The sequence below is a fragment of the Aulostomus chinensis genome, chromosome 10, assembly GCF_037954235.1.
Source record: "Aulostomus chinensis isolate RoL2024-O1b breed Wild chromosome 10, RoL_Achi_v1.0, whole genome shotgun sequence".
NCBI classification, from domain to species: domain Eukaryota; kingdom Metazoa; phylum Chordata; class Actinopteri; order Syngnathiformes; family Aulostomidae; genus Aulostomus; species Aulostomus chinensis.
In genome coordinates, this window is record NC_141329.1 from 1,161,922 (window position 1) to 1,185,558 (window position 23,637).

General features: G+C 47.5%; 3 protein-coding genes across 4 annotated transcripts; 2 read left to right on the plus strand and 1 right to left on the minus strand.

Annotated features, from left to right (window-relative positions):
* Positions 1-147: 147 nt before the first annotated feature.
* siral1 (SIR2 antiphage like 1) lies at positions 148-9,745 on the plus strand. Of its 2 annotated transcripts, XM_086215426.1 has the most exons (8): positions 148-585; positions 890-979; positions 2,499-2,751; positions 6,213-6,440; positions 7,653-7,781; positions 7,940-8,237; positions 8,886-8,951; positions 9,220-9,745. In XM_086215426.1, exons 2-8 carry the CDS (start codon positions 897-899, stop codon positions 9,231-9,233), a joined length of 1,071 nt encoding a protein of 356 aa, XP_086071552.1. In that variant the 5' UTR covers positions 148-585; positions 890-896; the 3' UTR covers positions 9,234-9,745. The 2 variants fall into 2 exon arrangements, with proteins under 2 accessions (XP_086071552.1, XP_086071553.1); XM_086215427.1 differs by having other exon boundaries at positions 149-585; positions 8,886-9,745.
* A 141-nt stretch (positions 9,746-9,886) lies between these two features.
* On the minus strand, positions 9,887-15,436 carry srpra (SRP receptor subunit alpha). The gene is made up of 15 exons (XM_086215425.1): positions 15,342-15,436; positions 15,110-15,248; positions 14,727-14,810; positions 14,476-14,639; positions 14,146-14,306; positions 13,914-14,073; positions 13,533-13,683; positions 13,324-13,448; positions 13,101-13,222; positions 12,932-13,018; positions 11,947-12,119; positions 11,646-11,859; positions 11,372-11,535; positions 10,982-11,080; positions 9,887-10,903 (listed from the first exon to the last, which is right to left on the minus strand). Exons 2-15 carry the CDS (start codon positions 15,230-15,232, stop codon positions 10,775-10,777), a joined length of 1,956 nt encoding a protein of 651 aa, XP_086071551.1. The 5' UTR covers positions 15,233-15,248; positions 15,342-15,436; the 3' UTR covers positions 9,887-10,774.
* Positions 15,437-17,834: 2,398 nt separating this feature from the next.
* tirap (toll-interleukin 1 receptor (TIR) domain containing adaptor protein) lies at positions 17,835-18,435 on the plus strand. The gene is given in 5 exon segments (XM_086215592.1): positions 17,835-17,910; positions 17,913-18,047; positions 18,050-18,092; positions 18,094-18,230; positions 18,233-18,435. Coding segments are annotated over 5 exon segments (594 nt in total).
* Positions 18,436-23,637: the final 5,202 nt, after the last annotated feature.

A 23,637-nucleotide genomic window follows, 5' to 3' on the forward strand; every position in this document is an offset into this window, starting at 1 on the left:
TCACCGAACGCTTTAAATCGAAGTACAGGAAGGCTTCTCGGCACGAGCGGAGCTGAACTGTGCTGAATGAACTGTTGTGATGTGTGAGATTAATAATCTTACATAACAACAGCGGGGTGATAAAACAGGCGTGACTGCTGCGCCCCGTTCTACCGAGCTTTGCTGGAGTCCGTGAACGCGTCATCCGACTGGACGCTCGTCACCGCAGGCGGCGACTTCAACCGCTCCGCTGAAACTTGAACACGGGCGAGAGTAGCAGGGAGGACCGGGGGACATTCACGGTGGGGAACCCTCCACAACGGAACTGACCGTTTCCAGCGTAATTCACCGGCTCCGCTCAGCATGACTCACGGCAGCGAGAGTCGGGGCTTCTAGCAACAGTTAGCTCAGCGCGGTTTTGTCCGTTATTCACGGTTCCCTCGCGACGGTGGAGGGAATATATTTGGAAGTAAATTCAGATCGATCCCAACCGGGAAGCGAGCCGGTGTGAAGTTAAGCAGGCTACTTTACGACTCAGATTAAAGGGATTTATTTTGTTTCACGTGAACACAGACAGAAGTAGACGTCGGACCTCAGTAACTCAAGGTAAGGCATGTTGACGTAAACACCGACGTTTGTGCCCGTGTGGTCATGGTAGGAGCTGAGTTACTGCTCTCCACTGGGAGCGTCAGGGTTCCGCCTGGAACAATAGGTGACTTCTTCTGAGGCACGTGTCAGTAGCCGAGGTTTGTTCCCAGCAGGAAATTCAGAAAGATTTCCTCAAACTGGGAGGACGCGTCGCCTGCTGGCGCGCTGGCTTCTCACCTGTGGAGGTGAACCTGCCCGGGATGAGCGGGGCTCTGTAGTGCGCTGAGCTGGTCAAAGCGTGTGGTCGGTGTTTGTGCTCCAGGTGCTGAATGGCCTCCGTGGTAGCCGTGAAGACGGAGAAGAGACCTGCGGCTGACTCTCAGGATGCAGATTCCAACGCCAAGAAGCCCAGGTGAGATCCGGGAGGGGGGTCGTGCATCAGTCTGACCGCAGTTCAAGGCTCAGTCATTCCTGGAGCGTTTGTTGAGTTACCCTCAGAGCTCTTGAGTGACGTCACCCCCAAGTTGAAGATGTGGGGAAACTGAAAACCTCACATATGCCGTGTTTCCATCAGCACCCCCATGTACTGTAATTATTATTTTTATGGTTCTGGGTTCTACTGGTGAGGGCCCCGGTCAAGCCCTTGGAGGACTTTTCCCGTCCCTCCATTTTTCTCCCTCTGGACCTGCGGTGGGCCTGGTTTGTCAGGGGGGATGTGAACAGTAACTGAGGGTATGTAGCATGGACGCAGCTCCAGGGCCAACACTCGAATGCCTCGGCAGCAGAAACTTCCCGTACCTGTTCTGTGACCTGGGCGATGGCGGCCCGGAGGTAGTGATGGGTCAGAACCCTCCCCTCAGTGAACCCTCATGGACGCCCCCCTGATTCTGCTATGGTAGCAGCAGTGGTCCCTGTCACGTGGACTGAACCGGGCTCTCTTCCTCTCCTGCAGTGTCCCCATGTAGCAGTGGTAGTAACCGCGACGTTTAAAGAACTCACTGTTGATGATGCATACATGGTAATCTGGTTCCAGACCCACTCACTGGTTTATGGCAGTCACATGGTGGTGTTGCTCCTTGATGCTGATTCTACTCTCCACCTTTCAGACGTGTTTGATATGAAGGGGTTTTAAAAATGGATGACAGTGTAAGTACTTCGCGACCAGAGCCCGGTGGCCAACGAGGAAGCAGTCGTCCTCCTTACTACTATTTACGACTCACTCCTCCTTTTAGAACCGTGTTGACCACTTCTCCTCAAATATTTTAATATTGTCTGTGTCCTTTCATTTTTTCCTCTGCGTGTGGTTTACATGCCCCGCCCCCTCAGGCTTAATCATCCTATTTGTGCTTCATTTATTTTTTAGATAACTCATTTGACCACAAAGAGAAAACAAAGAAACAGATTTCAACGGGAACTTGACTGCGTTTTTTATCTGTTTGGTCAATGCTCATCATTGTGAGAGCGTCAGAAGCGAATGTTGGGACGCTTGCTCCTCTTCCTCCTCATCTTTCTGCTGGGGTGCTGTTTATTTGCTTGTTGTTTTTTGTCTTGCCGTGACTGAAGCACAAGCCGCTGGTTCCTTGTGTTAACAGTGCAGGGCATTCAGCTGTAAATGTGGTGTTATTTGTGGTTGTAATAAAGTAAATGAAGGGTTACCATGATCTGCTAGCTAGTTTAGAGAGTGAGGAGTGAGCAGCAACAAACTATCAGCACTAAATCATGAAGGTGTTGATCAGGTTCTTATTTTCAGGTGATTATACACTCATAAAATCATAATTCTCCATGTTCCGTCTACTAGAACTGTACACTCTGGAACTTTAAGTCTCTTGCTGCACACAAGAAGAAGTTCTCTTTGAACTTCATGCTGTCAGAATGATTTGGAAAACTTGGTGCTTGGAACCATCACCAGTCAATCTCTCCCTGCCTCAAAGGAAACTGCTGCCCAGCTTGAAGACGAAGCGAGCCCCCGAGCTTGTCCTGGTGATTGGGACGGGAGTGAGCTCTGCAGTGGCCCCTCAGGTCCCGGCTCTCCGATCCTGGAAGGGCCTCATCCAGGCCCTGCTTGATGCAGCCAATGACTTTGATCTGCTTGAAGAGGAGGAGAGTCGACGTTTCCAGAAGCACATGCAGGAAGATAAGAATTTGGTGCATGTAGCCCATGACCTCATTCAAAAGCTTTCCCCGGTAAGAGTGACTCACCACACGCTTGAACACGTTAGCCAACCAGCAGCTCACAGGCTTCCCTCAGCCAGCTAACCTTAGCATGAATGCAGTAGAATAAGTGTTAGCTAATTAAAATACATGCAGCTGACGCCACAGGACTGGTGTCCACAGACAGAGCAGTTGATCCTGAGGATGTTGTTTCTTGAGAGGACTTCCTGACACGAGCCTCTGATGAAGGCAGGGCGCCGCAGTCGTCCTCTTCAGTCTGGATCACAGCAGACAAAACCTCTCTATGCTTCCCCTCTACAGCTGCTGTTATTGCTCTGTGCCAGTGAAATCCAACGCTGGAGGCATTTTGGTTTTGTGGCGTTCGTCAGCAAGTTAACATACTATGAAAAAACATCACAAACATGGCTAATAGCATGAAGTTAGAAAGCCAACTTCAATTTGCCATTGTTCTATGTCATCTCAGTGATGCCTCGAGGGAAAGCACGTCAGACATTTTATGAAATTCCTTACAAGTCTCAGCTACACACAGAACATTATGGTCCCTGTTCAGACAGTTGGCAAACTGATTTTAGACGGTCCCAACAGCTAAAGTCAGATTTTGACCACGTTTGGAGGTGGTTTGAAATCTGATTCAAATCACATTTAGTCATTGTTCTTGTGAAGCTGTGCCACTAAAATCATCAAAATCAAAATTCAGCCAGTCTTGATCTGACACTTCCCACCAGAGACGTAACCAGTCCGTCTATAACTGCACAGTCTCTTAGGCTCAGAGGTCAAACACCGACATGAACCCTACAAACGGTTTGTAAAATGCTTGTTGGGATTTTGGTGGTGCTGCAGCAACAAACTCCACACAGGAACACCACCTGCAAATAAAGTGACGTAATCAAGGCCACCAAAAGTGCAAGGAAATCCCGGCAACCCAGAAGCCCGGCAGTGTTCCAGCGTTTACGTTGTCACGGACTATGAGAGGAAACTTTACAGATCCTGAAACTAACGTCGAGTGGCAGAATCACAACTCTCCTTTTTTACCGCAACTGGACTGTTGAAATAAAGTAAAAGAATGATTGAAACACTTTTGGACCCATGTAGATGGGACCGGTCTGGTCTGGAGCAGAGCTGGCAGGTGGGAGGCTTAATACCGTTTGCCTCCTGTGTTAGTCATGTCTCATCGCACCTTTGACATTGATAAAACTCTCTTTGTTTCAGCCATCAGCCTGTTGTCACAAAGGGAACAAACAGATCTTTTATGGCTTTATCCGTTGTGTTTACTTCGATCCACATTAGTGCAGACACCAGACACACAGCAGGCTCGAACGCGCCGAGGGAAAACAAGCATAGAACAGTGTTTTCCAGGCCCAGGGTTTACATCCAGGCAGAACTGAAGCACCACTCAAACACCGAGCATACAGCAAGTTACAGTAGGAGACTCACGAATGTAGCGAACCTTCATTCATAAAACCTGTCTGCGGTATAACAGCACTCAGGTCGTCTCTGGATGTGAGGTGGTGATGGATGTAGCGGATTAAAACAAAGCTCTCTGCTAAATGCGCTCAAACGCATCGTTCTGAGATGTTTATCATCCATCAAGAAATGTGCTAGAATCCAGTTAAACCCAGCAAGGCTGGGCTGTGAGTGTTTAACCTACTTTCCAGGGAGTTGAGAATCAGCTCCATGCTGGCGGTCTGCTCGCACAGCGTCGGGTAATTAGGGTAATCTGAAGTAAAAACTCCAGAGAATGTTTTTGTCGTAAATCCCCTCACACCTTTGACCCCAGTTTGCAAGGTTAACTACAACTTTGCTGAGTAATTCATTGCTCAGTTCAGGAGAGAAACACGAACAACTTTCTCCCCCCAGTCGTGGGACTAAATCATTGATCATTTTTCCTTTTGCATCATTTTAAAAATGTTATCGTTCTATTTTGGCCCTCAAAGTTAACTGTCGTTGTGTAATTAACCAGAACTGTTTGTGGAAAAAGGTCACGCTCCTTTTTATCACTGTGTTAAAGGAATTTCCAATATAAACACATCTATGGACACGTTGCTTTCACCCTTATAGATCTGCAGGAACTGGACTGTGCACCGATGGCTGCCGAGACAAATCAACATGAAAAATAGTCCATTCACTTAAAAGCAGAGCTGTTTACTTGCACTTGATGTGGTGATTACTGAAGTTCGTGGATGGTCTAAGGACACCGTGATCAGGATGGTGTCGTGGACACCAGACGCTGATAATGAGCGTCTTCCTGTGGAAAAGGCTCCTGCTGCTTAGCCCATTAGAGCTGTAATCTCTGCGAGTCAGCGGAGCATCTCCCTCTGCTACCATCACCTTGGTCACTACAGCTCGCACAACCCACGCTATACTTAGCTGCTCGAGCCTTTCCCCTGTTTACAACAAGCCGTGCCAGGACAGAGTTGATGGAGAGGGTGTAGCCGCGGCCCATAATCTCAGCTGGCAGCGGAAGAGAGAAGGAACAGGGTCAGAGATTAGTTTGCTCTGTTCTAGTTTGTCTTGTCCTGTTCAGAGCACGTTAACAATATTCAGTTGCAGGCATACCGCTATACAAGTCAGTCGTACTCAACCTGTGAGTACAAAAAGTGGACTCATATTTCTGTGTCCAGAGCTAAATAACATTTCACTGTTGTTGAGAAGTTGTACTTTCACCAGCGGTACTGAACACTGTACTTCTGCTTCCACTGACTTAAGACACTTGTTGCATGCATTGTCGAGTCACATGGGGTGATGAGTGAAACTGTGCTTGAGAGTTCAATCCAGTATTGAGCTCCTTGCAGGTTTTTGAACACGTACTTGACGTTGAAGTTGGGGTGTGTTGGTAATGACGAAGTGGTATTTTAAACTCCAAACTGTTGTAACTAACAGTAATAGCACTCGTGGTTCTGTGAGAACATTTCTGCCAGCGGTCACATTCTGGCTCCTCTGGCAGAAATGTAGCCAGTACAGGAATGCTTGGGTCAAGTCATTGTTCAGGAGTAAAACTTTGGGTTCTTCTCTGTGTATTTTAATGTTTGGGTACTGTTGGTTTTGTTCATCTACAAGCATCAGGCCCAGAGTACCAGCACCAATTTTACTTCTTGTACATAGGGGACCTGGTGGGTCATGGGGGGTCATAGCCCCTAATCTCATGGCAGATTAGCTGGCATGAGTCAGCAGTTGAGGAGCTGGTGAACAGGACCAGAGATGACTTTGTCTTGTCCTGTTGAGAGCACGTTCACAACAAATATTGAATGAAGCCTGCATTCATTGTTGTGGGTATAAAGAGATTCTGCAAAATGTAAAAATTAATTTTTGCCTTTTTAAAAAGCTGAAGGAACACTGAAGCGTTCACTTGGTTCTTGAAGTGTTGGCAGAAATGCTGACTGAACATGTTGGTAATGGAGGGATCGAAGGCCTATAAGTGATTAAGACGCCAAAATGTGTGACCTACAAGCGTTTGCTGTCTTTGTGTTTTGAAGAGAACGGGGAACGTGCGATCCACATTCTTCAAGGACTGCCTGTATGAGGTGTTCGATGACTTGGAGTGCAAGATGGAACATGCAGGGAAACATCTGCTGCGCTCCGTGCTGCAGCTCATGGAGAGCGGGGCGCTGGTCCTCACCACTAACTTTGACAACCTGCTGGAGATCTACGCAGCCCACCAGGGCACCAAGCTGGAGTCTCTGGATCTGACGGATGAGAAGAAGGTAAACAGTTGATGACTGTATTAGGGATGCGCTGTTGTAGTCCAACAGGAAATGATCATGTCAGAGATGAGGTGTATTACCAGCCCAACAGGAAGTGGTCATCTCCTGGTTCCTCCCAGCAGCCAATAGGATCGCTCCATGTGATTGTGGTGATTGAATCAGTAAATCAGCTCTGGTGAACAAAAGTTGATGATCTTCCAGGTTCAGTTCATCAAGATCATCTTCACTAATGAACCCTCTGATGATGCTGGAAGCCTGGATGCTACGTTAGCAGTGCTAAGCTAATGTTAGCCTAGGGAGGAGCTACACCAGGGTCACATGACTTCAAGGTCACCACCACTAAGCTTCAGGCTTCTTGTGTTTTCCTCGATGACCTCCATGACCTCTGTAGGCTCCTCTAGACTCTTGTTAGCAACCCAGGTTTTTAGACATATGAACGCATCAGAATAACTGTGATTTTTACTGACAGATGTTATGGTATAGAAAAAGAATCCTCTTGCTTGATAATTTCAGACCTTATTTCTGGCGGCTTTTAGAAGCCACGGGCCTGAGATGTTGAACAGCTATTTCTGAGTTCAGGACTCACTCCTGAGCCGCTCTATTGGCCTATTGGTTGATTGATCTTTCCTGCCTCCATCTGATTGAGTCATTAAAGCACACTTGAGCAAATACTGTACGCCTCAGATGTATTGAGTTACATTTCCCTTATGAGCTCAAACACGCTTTAACCTGCCTGTCAACTTGTATGGAAATCCATGCCGATGCCTTTCTGTAAAGTTCTGTCTCGGCCAAACGGACGGTTTGACCTGAAAGAGCCTTGTGTCTCTGACAGGTGGTGGGAGGTTGAAGGCCATTACTTAGCTTCTGTCAAATTTTATAGATTGAACAATATTTGCTTTTGGTTTAAGACTGGGCTGAAGCGGAAGCACGCGCTTTCTGAGCAATTATGTGGTTGTATAATTTCTGACCAGTTTTCCACAAAATCTCAGAGGTGCAAACATGTCATTTATCTTTGTTAGTACAGTTTCTGTTTGAATATGACCGAAACTTGTTCGGAATTGTAATAGTTTTCAGGGGGAGAGCGAGAGCTTTGCCTCTCAGTTCTGGTATTTATGTCTCGTCTCCATCAGGGCTCATATCCTCTCACCGACGCTCTACCCAGCCAGAACAGGATCGAGTGCAGTGGACTGTTAAAAGTGTGTGTGTGTTTAGGTGTTGGAGTGGGCTCAGGAGAAACGGAGGTTAAGTGTTCTACATATCCACGGTGTTTACACCAACCCCAGCGGTATCGTGCTGCACCCTGCTGGCTACCAGAATGTACTGCGGAACACGGAGGTTATGGTGAGCGCTGGTGTGGTTTTACTGCTGCCGATCACCTCTGTCCTTAGACCTTCATAGCTGAATAATACGTATGGTGCAGCTTTAAAAGATGAATTTGCCGTATACTTTGGTTCCTGTTCGTGAAGACGACTAACGCGTCCTCTGACTGGACTCAACAGCGTGAGATCCAGAAGCTCTATGAGACCAAATCCTTCGTGTTCCTCGGCTGTGGACGGACTGTCGATGACACCACCTTCCAGGCTCTCTTCCTGGAGGCAGTCAAACACAAGTCCGACCTGGAACACTTCATGCTTGTGCGCCGCGAGGACGTGGGTGAGTTCAAGAAGCTGCGGGACAACATGCTGGACAAGGGCATCAAGGTCATCTCCTATGGAGACGAGTACGCCGACCTGCCTGAGTACTTTGAGCGGCTGGCCAATGAGATCTGCAATCGAGACATATCGACCAATGGCTGGGGTAAGAGGGACAACAGCCAATCGCAGCCTTCGTTTCACCCTCATCTCTTTGATGTTTTTACATTTGAAGTCTGAAGTAAATTCTGTACCTCTGATCCTCTGACTTTATGCATGAAAATCACTCATGTTTTAACTCTGATGAGTCCTTCAGTTAGCAAAGTAGGGCGCGTTCATCTGGTCAGATTGGAGTTATCGGTGCAGCCAGCAAAGCGTTCATGTAGTCGGTGACGTTTGTCTCTGTAATGTGGACCGAGAAAGAACTCCATCAGTTTGGGGGCAGAACCCTTTAACCAGGACAGACTTCTCTGAGTGTCTGATACGAACCTACACGACCAAGTCTTGTTGATGCTTTGACTCTCCTGACCAGCCTCGGATGGCAGGTTTCTTTATTTTTAACCGCTTCAATCACAGAATTGTTTTCTTTTTTCTGTACAAAAACAACTGTTGTTCTGGTGCTGGTCTTGGTGGGTTCTAGAAAAATGGCTCATTTCAGTTTAGATTCATTTTTAATTGAAACAGAGCTGCTATGCTTGGAAGCACCAGCAGTAATTCTGCTTTCGCCCGGCGTCCTGCCTTGATTTTCTTCTTGCGGGTCTGATTCACAGGAGTTCAGTGAGTGAATTGTCTTTCTTTTATCTGTTATTTACAGGCTCTCCCTCCCAGAACGGGGAGGAACAGCAGAATGGCTTTAACACACAGAAAAACCTCCTTCAAGGTTAGGACTGAATGCTTCTCTTTGACACCAGCAGTCGCCACTGGCAAGAGACTTTCCCAGAATAACTCAATAAAGCTCTGTCTTACTGCATGCTGGTAGAGGTAGAAAATCAAAGTTTTTGATTTTCAGTGTGGAAACAGCTGCTGGTGTTCCTTTACACGAGATACTGAAGTGATGTAGCGGTCTTGCATGCATGGCGACGTTTCAGTTGATGCTCTTGTTTTTGTCCAAACGTTCACTCAAGTCCCTCCTTCTCTTTTCACCCCAGACCATCAGTCTTGACAGTCATCAGACATTTTCCTCCAACAAGAGATCAGTCTACTTGAAGTAGTACTGGAGTCTGATTTCATTCAGTGGATTTAGGAATCCAGGGACATTACGGAGACCTAAACGCTGTTTTTATTTTCCAGATGTGTTCGTTGTTTTACAAACCAGTAGCCAACAGCCCCCACTGAGCTGTTTCTGATGTCGCTTGAAGCTGAGGTTTGGGAAGTTTTCCTAAAACCATGTATGCAGATGATGGAGCTGTGATATTTTTGACAAAACTGATCCGAATCCATCGACAGATGTCAGCCGTGGACGAGACGCTTCGACAAGTCTTGTTGACGTGTTTCGCACACGACTGAGTGGAAATAATTGAGTCCTCGCTGGTTTGTGGTTTACAGACTCGGATGTTCTCAAATGTACGTTTCTCTAGCAGAGCGGCTCCCTGCCTGTAGCATCACTCTGCCACTCCTGTGCTGAAAATAAAATGCTCTTTGTAAACCTTTGGGTTTTTTTTAAATACTTGCATGTTTTGTGACAGCATTTATAAGTAATATTTTCAAAATAAAGGTTTTGGTATCCTATTAACGCTTGCATTCCTTTAAAAGTGAACGAGTGTAGTGGAGGACTGCTTCAGCGTTCTACAGGTCAGAACAGAAGAACTTCAGCTGTCATAGTGAATAGCAGCTTTATTAAGAAATGATTACATTCCAAATGAATCCTTTATCATTCTCTCTTAATATGCACTATCAAATTAAGGGGGGGGTAGAAGTATTTCTTTAACTCCTTTATGAAGATGAAATCAAAGTGGGACACATAAATAAAGAAGCCTGAACTTATTTGGACAACCTAAGAGTAAACGTAATTTACACAAAGTCAAATTTTCATCTCAAACTGAAGGACCACCATCTCCTTTTGGTTGCTAACATAAGTTACTTTGAGTTTGGCAGCTATGGAATTCTGGGCGTTTGTAGATTACAGTTAAAGAAGTACTGCAGTAGTCTGTGTTCTGGACTCTTCTGTGACCCCTCCTCTGGACCAGGAGGGTTCTGACCTGATAAACTTGATAAATCTCACCATCCACGTGGTGCGAGTTTCACCTAAAGACAACAGGAGGCAGAGAGGCACTATGGTCACTGAGCTTTCCTCAGGAGGAGCCTGGACATGATCGCATTCTCAAGAAGAGGGAAAGCTGACTGACAAAATGAAGTACTTTTACTGTGTAAAGGAGTAAAGTGAGGACATTTACAGCTGAGGTCCATTTAGCCAGCTGTCATTTGAATGTGAATTCCATCATTTCAAAACTGATTTGAGGCCTGGAATTACGGAAAAGGAGGCTCGTCTGGCTTCGTTGTCTGTGTCTGTCGTGCACGCTTGTCCCTTACTCAGGCCTGCAGCGGGGAGAATAAAGTCCTGTGCACGACATGAGTTACTGGTTTGATGCAGAAGTGACGGGAGGCGGGGAGAGGCAGGCTAGCAGGACTGGAACATCTCACGGCAGCACGGCAAAGGTATCGTTGGCTTCGTTGCGATGATGATGGAACAGAACATGCAGCCACTCAGGCCTTCATCAAAGCGCTGACCACAGCACGGGCGTTGAGGCTGCGCAGGTCGTTGTAGGTCTGCCCCGTACCCACAAACACAATCGGCTGGCCTGTGATGTAGGTCATGGAGATGGCAGCACCAACCTGGGGAAGACACGCGTGTGTTCAGCTTCATCACAACAGTCACGGCACGATTCAGTCATGGCTGCTAAGCTGAGGTACCTTATCATCAATGGTGTCAAACTTGGTGAGAACGATTCCGTCGATGAGGCGAGGCTTGTCAGACATGGAGTGGTCGGCCAGAGCCTGGTTGAACTTCACCTGAGGGCACATGGAGAGATCAGGTGGAGGATCACATGTAGAGAACCATCTTTCCTCCTCAAACACAACGTGTGAAAGACCAGCTTGTGGAAGTCTAGGACTCAGACATCAGTGGAGCAACACTGACCTCTGCTGGACAGTTCTACTGAGCCAGAGTTTGCAAATGATATTATTGTTATTTAAGGATTTTAATAATAATACTAATAATGAATCATTAGGATAAAACTTTGAATGACAAGACGAAGAGTTTTTTGATGATGATGATGTCTGTTAATCTGTCAGGGTTCTTACCAGCTGGTCAACAGCCTCGTTGCCCACCAGGGCCTCCCCAACGAACAGTACCAGGTCAGGCATGTTGACGGCGATGAGCTTGGCCAGGGCCGTCATCAGGGGGGCGTTGTCCTGCATTCGTCCAGCTGTGTCCACCAACACCACATCAAAAACTTGGTTGCGTGCTGGAGGGATGAAGAACAGACGTGAAGTCACTACTGATGCTTCTCAGATGACATCAGCACCTCTGCTCCTCCCCCTCTCACGTTAGCTACAAATCCCCAAACTAGTTTACCGTAGGCAATGGCTTCCATTGCAATTCCAGCGGCGTCCTTCCCATATCCCTTCTCATAGAGCTGGACGACCGGCCGTCCTCCATGCTGCTCCGGAGGATGTAGAGAGTTCAGGCGGCGCTGATGAGTGCGCAGCTGCTCCACTGCCCCGGCACGAAACGTGTCACAGGCAGCGATCAGCACGGTGAAACCGTTCTCTATTAGCCAGAAGGATATCTGCCCCAGGACAAGGACAAGCATGGGTCATGTAGACAGGGAGAGGACACAATCAGCAACATCATCATTACCCCTCCAACAACTCACCTTCGCCAGGTTGGTGGACTTCCCAACTCCATTGACACCACAAAACGTAATGACAAACGGCTTCCGCTGACTCTGCGCCTCCATGACGTCTCTCAGAATATCCACGCGTCTCTTGGGCTGCAGGATCTGCACCAGAGACTCCTGCAGGGCCTGCTTCACCGTCGAGGCCACAGCTGCCAACAGAAGCCCCACCTTTAGCAACAGGGATTCAAGCAGTGCGCACAGACGTCCCACTGAAACATCCCACCTGCAGAATCTTCAAGTCAGGTCTGAAACATCCAGCATCATCATCGTCGTCTCAATGATGTGCCGAGGAAGAGTTGGACAGGTCTGGTCTGGCTCTCTGTTCAGAGGTACTGACTCAGCCTTTTGTGTTAACCCTGATCATGTGACCTACTCACGTTACCAGAACTCTTGTTGGTCTTGTAAACAACAACTAAAGGACCTGCTGATGATGACGAGGACACCTCCCTCCCTTGATGACAATTATGATTGTTGGTCTTACAATCAAGTGAAGCATTGTGATCCTGGGCTTCCATCTTAGATTGTCAGTAGAAGCCAATCACACGGTACCAATGGGAACGAGGATTGATTAGGCAGAACAGCAGATCAATTAGCAGTCAGTGTGAGCTAATGAGTAGGCGGGGCTGTGCATCATGATTGCGCGCTGTCACAGGAACAGTGCAGGACTGGAAGCCATGTTGTAGAGAGCTGTAGCCTCCGGTATCGAGACATGAATTTATCAAAAACACTTGCAGCATCTTTAGAGGCGTGGGGACGTACCGGGGTCAAGCCCGAGTGTCAGACCAGCCTTCGCTTGAGCTGGAGGCTGATGACCAGCTGACCAGAGAAGCTCCCAATAAAGACATCTTTCCAGTCCATTATTCAACGCTTCTCCACTGAGCGACACCGCGGGTCACGACCAGCCACGTAGAAACGCCGCGCAGCTCTAAACGAGCGTACGGTGGGAGAGTTGTGTACTTACTGGTGAATGTGCCCATGACTTTGCCCTCCAGTTTTTTGGCTACAGAGTCACAGAGCTGGGAGGCGATGTCGGCTGCTACATTCTTTGCTGGGGGGGCAGAGATACATGACTAGATGGTGATGATCAAATCCTCTGGGATGAAGATGATGAGAGAGGGGGGAACACATACCAATGAGGTGCTCCCTCATCTTCTCCAAAACTGGCTCCATGTCCCCCTGAGTCAGACTCTTGGAGCCCACCAGGCCCTTCAGCATCCCAAACATGCCCCCAAATCCGCCCCCTTTTTTAGAGCTGAGAAAAAGATGTCATAGCATGACCCATGTTTGAGGTGTGTAGCAAAAAGTCACACATTTGAAAAATATTTCTGGTATAAAAAGAAGGAAGCATTTTACCTGATCTTACTTGTTTCCTTGACAACCACTCTCTCCTCTTCCTCCTCCAGCCCTCCTTCGTCCTCCTCACTGGACTCACAGTCCACTGACAGCAGGTCTCCCTTCATGGAGCTCAGCTGCATCACCTGAGACACAGCAGCTCAGTCACAACCTTGATTCTACCTGTGAGCGGTTCAGGTGCTGTGGAGAGGGAAGGGGGCGGTACGTACTGGGTCATTAAGTGGTTCCTGGGTCTGGTCCCCACCATTGGGGGAACCGTTTCCATTCCAGGCACTGTAGTCCAGCTCCTTGGTGCTGCAACCACCCATGTCCCAAACGCGCCTCTGTTTCTCCTTCGGCTTCTGAGGCTTCGGAGACTTACTGAGAGACAACAGATTCAACTCCATCAATTTTCTGTGCACGTACCACGTATTTGTAATGTAAGCGCTCAGGGTTCTCTTGATGAACACATTAGAACCACGTCATTTCAGTAAACTGTTGCCTAAATACACAAACAGTCAAGAAATCAGTGGGTCGTCTCTTTCTACACTGATGTTGCTGAGACAAGCGCAACTAACTGTCCCTGACATCTTTAACTAGTTATTTCTCACCTGGATTTTTCAGCAGTTCCTGTTGTGCGCTTGCGATAGAATTCCTCACGATTCTTCTGGATCTCTTCCGGGGTCAAGCCCTGGTTACCATTCTCAACCGTCTTCTGGCCAGCGGTCGAGGCTTTGCCTTGATCCCCTTTGACAGGTTCAGCTGCTGCAGCTGGAACAGACAGAGCCGTCGACTGAGGTGAGGTCTGACATTAAAATAACCCGAACCACCAACAGCATTTACCTTCCTTTTTGGTATTTTTACTCTTCTTGCCACCTTGATCCTTTCCTTTGTCGCCACCCTTTGTCTCAATCATCGACTTCACAGTTTTTTGGGATTTCTCCGACTCCTTGAAGGACCGCATGGGGGCGGGGCTCCGAGCTTTGCAGCTCTCCTCTGCCTCTCTTTTAGTGAACATTTCACATCAGTCAGCCACAGACAATCACACATTTGACTGAACTGATCATTAAACCCACTCCTTTAAATACACGACACAATATCCCAGCTGAAGCAGCTCATGACAAACACATGGACTCCCTGCCCTGAGCTCTGCAGCATCATTAGCATCATCACCTCAGAAGCATCTGGAACTCGTCCTCGAACTCGAAGTTGTTGCTGAGAAGCTTCAAAGCTCCCTTGTGCTCCAGTTCATTCTTATAACGATCCCTAAAGTGAAGCTGGACGTCATCTATGAACTTGTCCACGTATGTCAGCGTCAGGATCTTTTGAAAACCCACCTGAGCAGGGACAAGAGGAGGAGGTGAAACTGATCAGCACACACGAACGGTCTCTGAACGGAGTGGATGTGCAGGTGTCCGACTTACCACAAATATCAGCTCGAACTCATTGTCCAGCTTGTATTTCAGGCTGAGAGCCTCATGAGTAAAGGAATTATTCCCACTTCGCTCCTGAAACGTCACAAACATCATCAGCTAACACACTCGTCCCTGATGCTAAAGCTAACCGCTAGCTCTCTGGGGCTCCATCAACATGCCAGGAGCCTCTGGAGCACCAACCAAGTCACCTGTCAGCTGACACTCATTCTGAGCTCTGGAACCGAGAAGCATTGATACATCATCGGATTGGTTACGCAATAAGCGTGCCGCTACTCTTAGCATTAGCATTAGCATTACCATTAGCATCCCACGCCGCTCGCGGGTAAACACAGGCGACAGATGCCGGTGTTTGACCCGTCAGCGAGGCTCACCTGCAGGATCACGGAGCGGATCAGGGCGTTGACAGGCCCGGTGAAGGACTCGGTGACGCCCGCTCCCTGAAAACACCACAACACTATCCCCCCCTTGCTGAAGATGGTGAAGAAATCTAGCATCTTGTCAGCACGTCACCTGGAGTACGGAGAGTTGACAAAGAAACATGTGAGGGTTAATGACGTGGGCGATGACGGGGGTAACAGAATCCGCTCCCCAAGCCTGCCTTACCAGACAATAGTTAATAGAAAGAAAATCCCCCACGAACACACTCCACCACCAGTGCAAAACAGCTTGAGACACGTCACATACAGAACCAGGAAGTGACGCTGCTTCCGCCCTAGTTTTTTTTTTTTTTTTTAAATTTTGCGCCTGCGCTGTTTGGTAGCAAAGCACAGCAACAACAATAATATTAATAATAGTGTTTTGTTTATGCGATCTTGCTCTTCCATCACATCGTTATGTCTTTTTTTCCATTGACTGTGTCCCCGTTACTCCTAGTCTGTGGAGATATTCAACACTTCTGCTACGCAATTTCTTTTTACAAAATTTGATATTTTCTAACTTTATATTCTTATTGCCCAGATTAAACTATAAAATTAGCAATAAAAAAGTACAATACACTTTGCAGGTCATTTCAGTTCCAAATCCATCCATCCACCCATCCATTCATCCATCATTCATCCATCCATCCATCCATCGCTCCATCCATCCCTCCATGTTCTCCCTCTCCTCCTGTTGAGGGTGGTGGGGGTGGAGCCTATCCCAGCAGCCTTCCCCCTGGACAGGTCACCAGTCCATGGCAGGGCCAACACATAGAGACAGACAACCATTGGCTCTCCCAGCCACGCCTACGGTCAATTTAGAGTCTGGATTAACCTGGTCCCTCTTGATGTCTTTGGACTGTGGAGGAAGCTGGAGTACCAGAGAGAACCCAGCAGGAACAGGGAGAACATGGAGACTCACCCAGAAAGACCCCGTGCTGCAGCCGGGGCTCCACCCACAACCTTCTTGCTGGGGGGCCACAGTGAGGACCACTGCTCCACCGGGCCGCCGGTTAATAAAAAAGAAAAAAAAAACCAAATACGTCCATTGTTGGCATGAATCTTTGTGTCTTCCTCTGATTTCTAGTGATGTCAGTCAATCTTTTCTTAACTGGAGGTCTGACTTTGTTTCTTTCATTTCCCTTTTGTCAAACTGTTTTCTGTGTGTGTGTGTGTGTGTGTGTGTGTTTCTGTGTGTGTGTGTGTGTGTGTGTGTGTTTCTGTGTGTGTGTGTGTGTGTGTTTCTGTGTGTGTGTGTGTGTGTTTCTGTGTGTGTGTGTGTGTGTTTCTGTGTGTGTGTGTGTGTGTGTGTTTCTGTGTGTGTGTGTGTGTGTGTGTGTGTGTTTATGACTGGATCAGACAAACTGAAGCCGTTAACAACATGCACAGTGAGTTTTGGCGTCGTTCATGTTGTCATGTCAAACTCACAGCATCTTTGACGCGTTTGAATATTTATTCATTTTTACGCCCGTCTGTCTGCCGCAGACATTTGGACGCGTCAAAGCACATTAATAAGCAGCATCCATCAATCATCCAGTCAGGGAATGAAGTCTGGCTTCACCTACAATACTTTACTACAATACTGTAATGTTCAACAGTACAGTACTACAGTACTACAGTACTACAGTACTATAGTACTATAGTACTGTAGTACTTCAACTGTGAATTGAATCAAACCATCTTTAAAGTCTTGTTGCTGTGTTGACATTCCTAATGAAAACAGATTATCGTAACCAGATCATGTGATCATTTCTCCTTTTCTCCTCAACTTGTTCAACCTTTGTTGAAAACCTAACCCCCCCCCCCCATTCCAACTGCTTGTTTCCAGTACAGTACAGAGTATTTCTCTTGAAAAGAATCTCTTCTGTCAGCGTTAATAATCCCGATAGCAGAACGTGCTACATGAGGAACTTGAATTACTTTTGTGAGGAAGTTACTTAACAGCTGCATTCTGAGTCTGTTTCAGTCAGACCTCCAGCTCTGAGATGACCTTTCACTTCAGGCTTTGGTTTTGTTTGCAGGGGAACTCATGAAGTCTGCTTCTTCATCATGTCTGAAACATCCAGAGCCGCCCTGACGCTGTCACCTCACTCTTGAATGTTTCCTGCAGCGTGCTGCTATTTGACATCAGGACGGTTACTTTCAAGGATAAAAGATAACTTTTACTCCATGATGTCACTGTTTTTACAATGAACCTGTCACCCCTAACCCCACCTCAAACCCTAACCCCAGAGTTTTTCTTGACCTTCTCTCCAGGACCCAAGATGGAAAATCCAACCTGAGATCCATCATGGCGCTGAGCCTCTCATCCAGTGATGAGAACTCTTCATTTCAGCTCGACACGTCAGACATCTAAATGCCACAACAACCAGACATCAACATCTATAAAATAAACACGACACACTTCCTGTACAGCTCACAGTGTTGAGAAACAGGATGCAAGAGATCCACTGAGTTCAAATCCCTTTCAGATGAGGTTCAGCTCAGCTGGGTAGAATTCATTTGGTTTTTGTCATTCAAACCGTTCCAAGTCAGTCAGGATACCCCAGGGATCTGGTTCAGGCCTTGAGCTGGCTGGTGGACGTATGTTCACAATAAGTTGTGTCACTTCTTTGAGCTCTGGGGTTCATTAGGAAGGGACTGGGCGAGCAGAGGGATGATGGAACCATTCAACACCTCGATGGCCTACAGCTGGATGAATGCCAGTGTACCTTCATATTGTCTTTCTTCTGTCTCTGGCTGGTTCCACAAACTCTTGAATCAAGAACGTATTTATCAAGAAAACGTGAACGAGACGCTCCTGCAACTGAGGGGACTAAAAAGCCAACTGGCCCACCTGAGCCACGATCACAGCCTGCTCTCAGCTCGCTTCTGCAATGGAGCCAAAAATATGATTCTTTGTATGTCACAGTTCTGCACCGAAAGGTCTGATGGAGGCTGAATGTCGTCTCTTCCCTGGGGGTCTGCGGCCTCAGGTCCCTTTTTTGGGAGAGGGATGATTGTCCAGGAGGCACAGTCTTCACGGAATGATGCCATGCTGTAAAGATCAGCCCCTCGAGGGCTCTGCTTATCACTACGGCCTTCAGGACAACCAGTGCAGGTTCAGGATGCTCCAGGCTCTGGCTGAGGGGTCGATGTCCAACCACACTCTCCCGCCGGTTCAGAACCCGTCCCACTCTCAGTACCCACAGGAGCTGAAGTTCTACTTCTACATTGGCGTGAGCAGAGACTCTGAGCAGAGTTAAGCTGCCGTCAGCAAGACTGTGATCACGTGTGAGTAAAAGAAGAACACGCACGTTCTCTCAGTTCTCAGGAGAATGAAGAAGACGCTGAAGGGCGCGAGGCTCTCAACAGGACAGTAGTGGACCTGGTTCACCGTGTGGGTGTGACGTGTGTGGGGGGTGTTCCTACAGTCAAGATGAAACGGGATTCTGTTCTTATTTCCTGCATCAGACTGGCAGAAGTACAACGTGCACTGACCTAGTTTAACAACTGCAGCCTATAAGCTGACACTGAAGAGGCCTACAGAGTCAAAATGTAACGAGCAGGACGACTGACTGACGGCTCCGCCCCAGGCTGGCAGTGCTGTGAGAGCGCTGGGCACTAGGTGGAGCATTTTCTTATTATCTAGGACGGGACACTCACAGCAGTCAGTCAAGGGCCATTTAACAGTCACTAAGAAAAGAAAAAACGCCTGGTTTTAAGATAAAAATTCAAATTTCTGGATTTAGATAAAGTTGCAAAAATTATTTTGATGAGTTGCCTAAAAAATGATAATGGTAGTCATTGCATCGACTTCATATTGTGTGTAATTTACGATCAAATTTCTGCATTGATGTGATGTCTGTGTGTGTGTGTGTGTGTTTGTGTGTATGTTTGTGTGTGTGTGTTCCACCCATGATAAACCAAATTCTGACTACCTGGAACGGAACACACGTTCTCCTCCCGGCTGTCATCAGCTGTTCCTGGCAGCTTTGTTCTGTCCTAATCAAGCTCAGTAGCACCGAGCGCCAGACGTCAGGTGTCTGGACTGCTGAATGTAGCGTATCACGTATTCGGCAGATCAACTGAAGGAAAACATTTGTGATCCTAAATTTGAATTTCCCTTTAGTCCCTTTAGCAGAGGCGTCATCTGCCAGCAGGGCCGCATGTCTTTTCTCTTGTGATTCTGTTACTGCTGTATCATCCTCACGTCCCCCCTCCCCGAAACAACCACAGACATTTAGCAGAGCAACAAAAGAGTCTTTATAATCGCCTCCTCTGTGGCTGGCCAACATTGTAACATAAAAATCTAGACTAATCCCTGAGAGGCACAGATGTTCTATGAGGTTTTTGTTGTTAACACAATAAATCCTCCTCCACATCACACACACACACACACACACACACACACACACACACACACACACACACATCCATGTACACACACACACACACACATCCATGTACACACATGTCCTTTTCTATAAAATAAAACAAACAGAGCAATCTTTCAATATGTATATTCAGTATGTTATTTCTTAAAACATCATTTAAATTGTGAGAAAAGTCAAAGAAGAAGACAGTTGTCATCTGCATGGTTTTCTTCATGGTGTTGCACCGATGATGAAGATCAGAGTGTGAACTCTGAGATTCTGCACACAAGGGAATGATCGCATATTTAAGTTTTATAGAAGTCAAGTCAGGTTCATTAGTGAGGCACCAAACCCCAACCAAAGTCCTGTCCTGACTCTGTCCAAGTAGAGCAGGTCCAGCACCTCCCTCCTTCAATGAACCTCCACCCAACAATTCTCCATCAGCAGCACATCCTGCAACAGCAGCCACCAGAACCTTCCTTTACCAGCAGGAAGGTGGAGCAGATCCAGGATCAGTGGGGACGGAGAGAGAGCAGGAGAGCAGGACAGAGACAAAGACAGAGAATGGAGGAAGACAGAGAGACAGAAGGAAAGAGAGGGACAGAGATAAAGAGAGAGAGAAAGGAGGAGAGACTGATGGACAGAGACAAAGACAGAGAATGGAGGAAGACAGAGACAGAAGGAGAGAGAGGGACAGAGATAAAGAGAGAGAGAAAGGAGAGACTGATGGACAGACGGGGACGTGAGCAGGTGGAGCTACGGGTGGCAGCTGGAGCCTCTTCAGGTCTGCAGCCTCCTCCAGCAGCACCAGGATCTGGGATGAGGGGAGAAGAAGAGGAGTCAGTAACACGTATGAGGACAGGAGGAGGAGAGAGAAGCCCAGTGCATCATGGGAGATCCCAGCAGTCTGAGCCTATAGCAGCAGATCTAAGGGCCAGCCTAAGCAGTCCTGACTATAGGCCTGATCAACAAGGAGGGTCTTAAGTCTGCTCTTAAACCTAGAGAGGGGGTCTGGGTCCTGGACTGAAACTGGGAGACGGTTCCACAGGAGGGGAGCCTGATAGCTGAAGGCTCTGGCTCCATTCTACTGTTAGAACTCTAGGAACCAGCAGGAACCCTGCATCCTGGGAGTGAAGGGTTCTAGCTGGATCATAGGGGACTAGGAGCTCTGTCAGGGATGAAGGAGCCTGACTGTTGAGGACTTTGATGGTAGAAGAAGAATTTTAAATTCTGTTCTGAATCTGACAGGGAGCCATGCAGAGAAGCAGTCCAGGAGAGACCTGGTCTCTGCTACCAGTTCTAGTCAACATAATTTCATGAGTTCACTTGACCGTAGACAAGAAATCTCTCAGCATTTCACAGTTTTTTGAATGTTACAACATTCTGCTGCTGACAGGTGACCCCTGTCAGAGACTTACACTGAGCTGCTACTTCCTGTTAGCCTCTGCTAATGATCATAGGCCAAATGCGCCAAATTTTGACAGTGAAGCAAATCATTTCGCTGGATTCCAACATTTTACATCCCATGACCTCTGCACACATGAACAGTTGTTTGTGTCATTGCCAGACGACAGAGACAAAAGTGGCATGTTATAAACTATCAATCTGAAACTGTCTCTGATGTGCTGCGTGTCATCACCCTGCAATTTAAGCACCAAGAAAAAGTGCAGGATGCATGATGGCAAGCGGCTGCACTTCAGACCACCAACAGCACGGAAAAGCACTCAGCTGTGAGTCACCATGGTGGGACCACCATGCTCTCGGCGTGCTCATCTCTACCGGGTCAGCCCGCCGTGCTCAGGGGAAGCGCCAACAGCCTGGTGCAATTAAAGATGAGACATCAGAGGGCACCAATGGTCTCACATGGGACGTACAACATTCGTTTGAAAACTAGATTCTGCAGCCAGGTCTCACACTTTTTGACACCTGCTTTCAAACAAACAAACTTTCAAAACTGAACTTCTGTTTTTGCTCGTTTTATCCGTGCTTCTATCCTATATGGACGCTTTTAGGCTTTTTATTCTGCCTCTGCGATGGCGCCTTCCTCTTGCAGGACAGGACTGTGAAGATTTGAGGTGAGCTGAACAAGAAGCTGTTTTCCAGATGCAGGAGAGAGAAAACCAAACTATGCACCAGTTGTCTGAGTGCAAGTCTCTCCTGCTCGCCGCGTCTTTCTTACTCTTCTGATTTAAGAGATCAGACCACAATAGGCCTGCCCGCGTCAGGGAAACATGTGTTGGTCTCTATTTTCTGTACCAAGCAAAGAAAGAGTGAACAGAGCCCATCGTGTGCCGTGGCACCAGGAAGTGATGTCCTCCCCGGCTCCACTGGATTATTGACAGCACCCAGACTGTGTCCTTGGTCCGAGGCCAGCCAACGTTTATTCAGCGCAATTATTCAGTTTACATTTGTGCGAAACAAGTCTGCTGCCAATAGATCCATTGGAGGAGTTCTTATTTATTCAGCAGTTACTCACAGCCTAATAAAGATTTGCACTTTAAAAAAAGCATCATCAACTGATTCATTTATCTGTTTTTCATTTAATAGTAGAGTAGAAAGTCTTTTTCCAGTGATGGTTTTGAGTAAAACATTGTGTTTCTGGAGCTTCGACGATCTTGTCGTGACCTTCTCTCGGTTATCTCTTCACAAACTGATTCACAGCATCGCAGCCAACAGCTTCAGGGCTGCAGATGTTTTTCCCAGTTGAGAAAAACACTGTCAGAAAGAGAAAGGAAGAGACAAATGACCATAAGTAGCTGAACATCAGCGACATGGCTATTAAGGCGGAATTGATAACCATCAGTTTCAGCCTGTGTGGCTTTATTTGAGCATATTTGTTCGGATCAGAGCGCTGAAGGACGGCGAGCTGCGGTGCCACGGCTCTGTGCGCCTCAAGTAGCTGCACTATTTACTCTTGAAAGGTTCTTTGGTTTGTTAGGGAGCCTGCAAATGATCCTGCATGAAGGCTTCGCCAGGAATGAGTGGGCCTCACCAGACTGTGCCATCCTCCCGTATCACTGGTGAGACGCAGACACCGCACAGACACAACAAGACCACAGGAGAGAAGCAGCGTGAGAAGCAGGCTCGTTCATCTCTCTGACGCCGAAACGCTGACAGAGTTCCGGGTTGTTCATTCACCAGCCCTGCTTGATAATCAACTCTTTAACCTGTAAAGAGGTCATACGCCTGGTTTTCTGGAGCAAGTGGTGTCTTGTCCTCTGATGTAATGTGCTAATTCTCTTAGGAGCAAAGAGAAAAGTTAGAACAACCGGAGGAGAGTGTATGTTTACATTCCCGTGGTGCTGAACCAGAAGTCTTCTACGAGTGTTCGTGGATTACCGATCCCACATCTGGATTTAGAGGACCTGGATTATACTGGCCACTGTATACTGCACCCTGGAGAGTTTATGAATGGATGTTTTGGATGGTTTAGCTGTTGTTAGCAATCAGTCTTCATTAGCACCAAGCTAGAAACACGTGAGTCACTGAGAGGTGGTGCAGGAGGGTAGAACATCGCAGTGAGCTGAATACTCCTATTGGTGTGTACAGGAAAGACAGAATAGCCAAGACTCAGCTCATTAATCACTTGGCGAAAACAAGACTTTGGTTGATCTGTTGCCATGCAGTCGATCTCCCAGGTGCCGCTCCACCAGGAACACCTGGATCACATCAGTGCCGTGTATAGAACTCTGGGGTGAATCCTCCTCTCATGGGCGTTCCTGTGCAGTTTTCTTTTCCAAAAATTGAGTCTGATTTTGTAAATTCACTTGTTTTGAGAAAACAGCCTTTTGTTTCTCAAGATAACCAGAAAATTCAACTGCCCTCAGGTGAGTCTGGTGGTGAGCAAGTGTGCATGCTAGTTATGTACATATTCATCCCAGTGATTTAACAGAAAACACCTGAGATGTCACGGAAGCAGGACTGACTGGAGGCGCGCGCGCGGCACTGCAGCTTCCTGGTGTCCTGCAGGACGCCTGCTGACGCACTGAAACATCATTTCACCGAAACGAACTGTCACACTGAGTTTAACGGAACTACAGCCAACACTGCCCAGATGTTGAGCACCACCTCTGGATGTGTGCTACGGGAGGAGGAGGAGGAGGAAGAGGAGGAGGAAGAGGAGGAGCT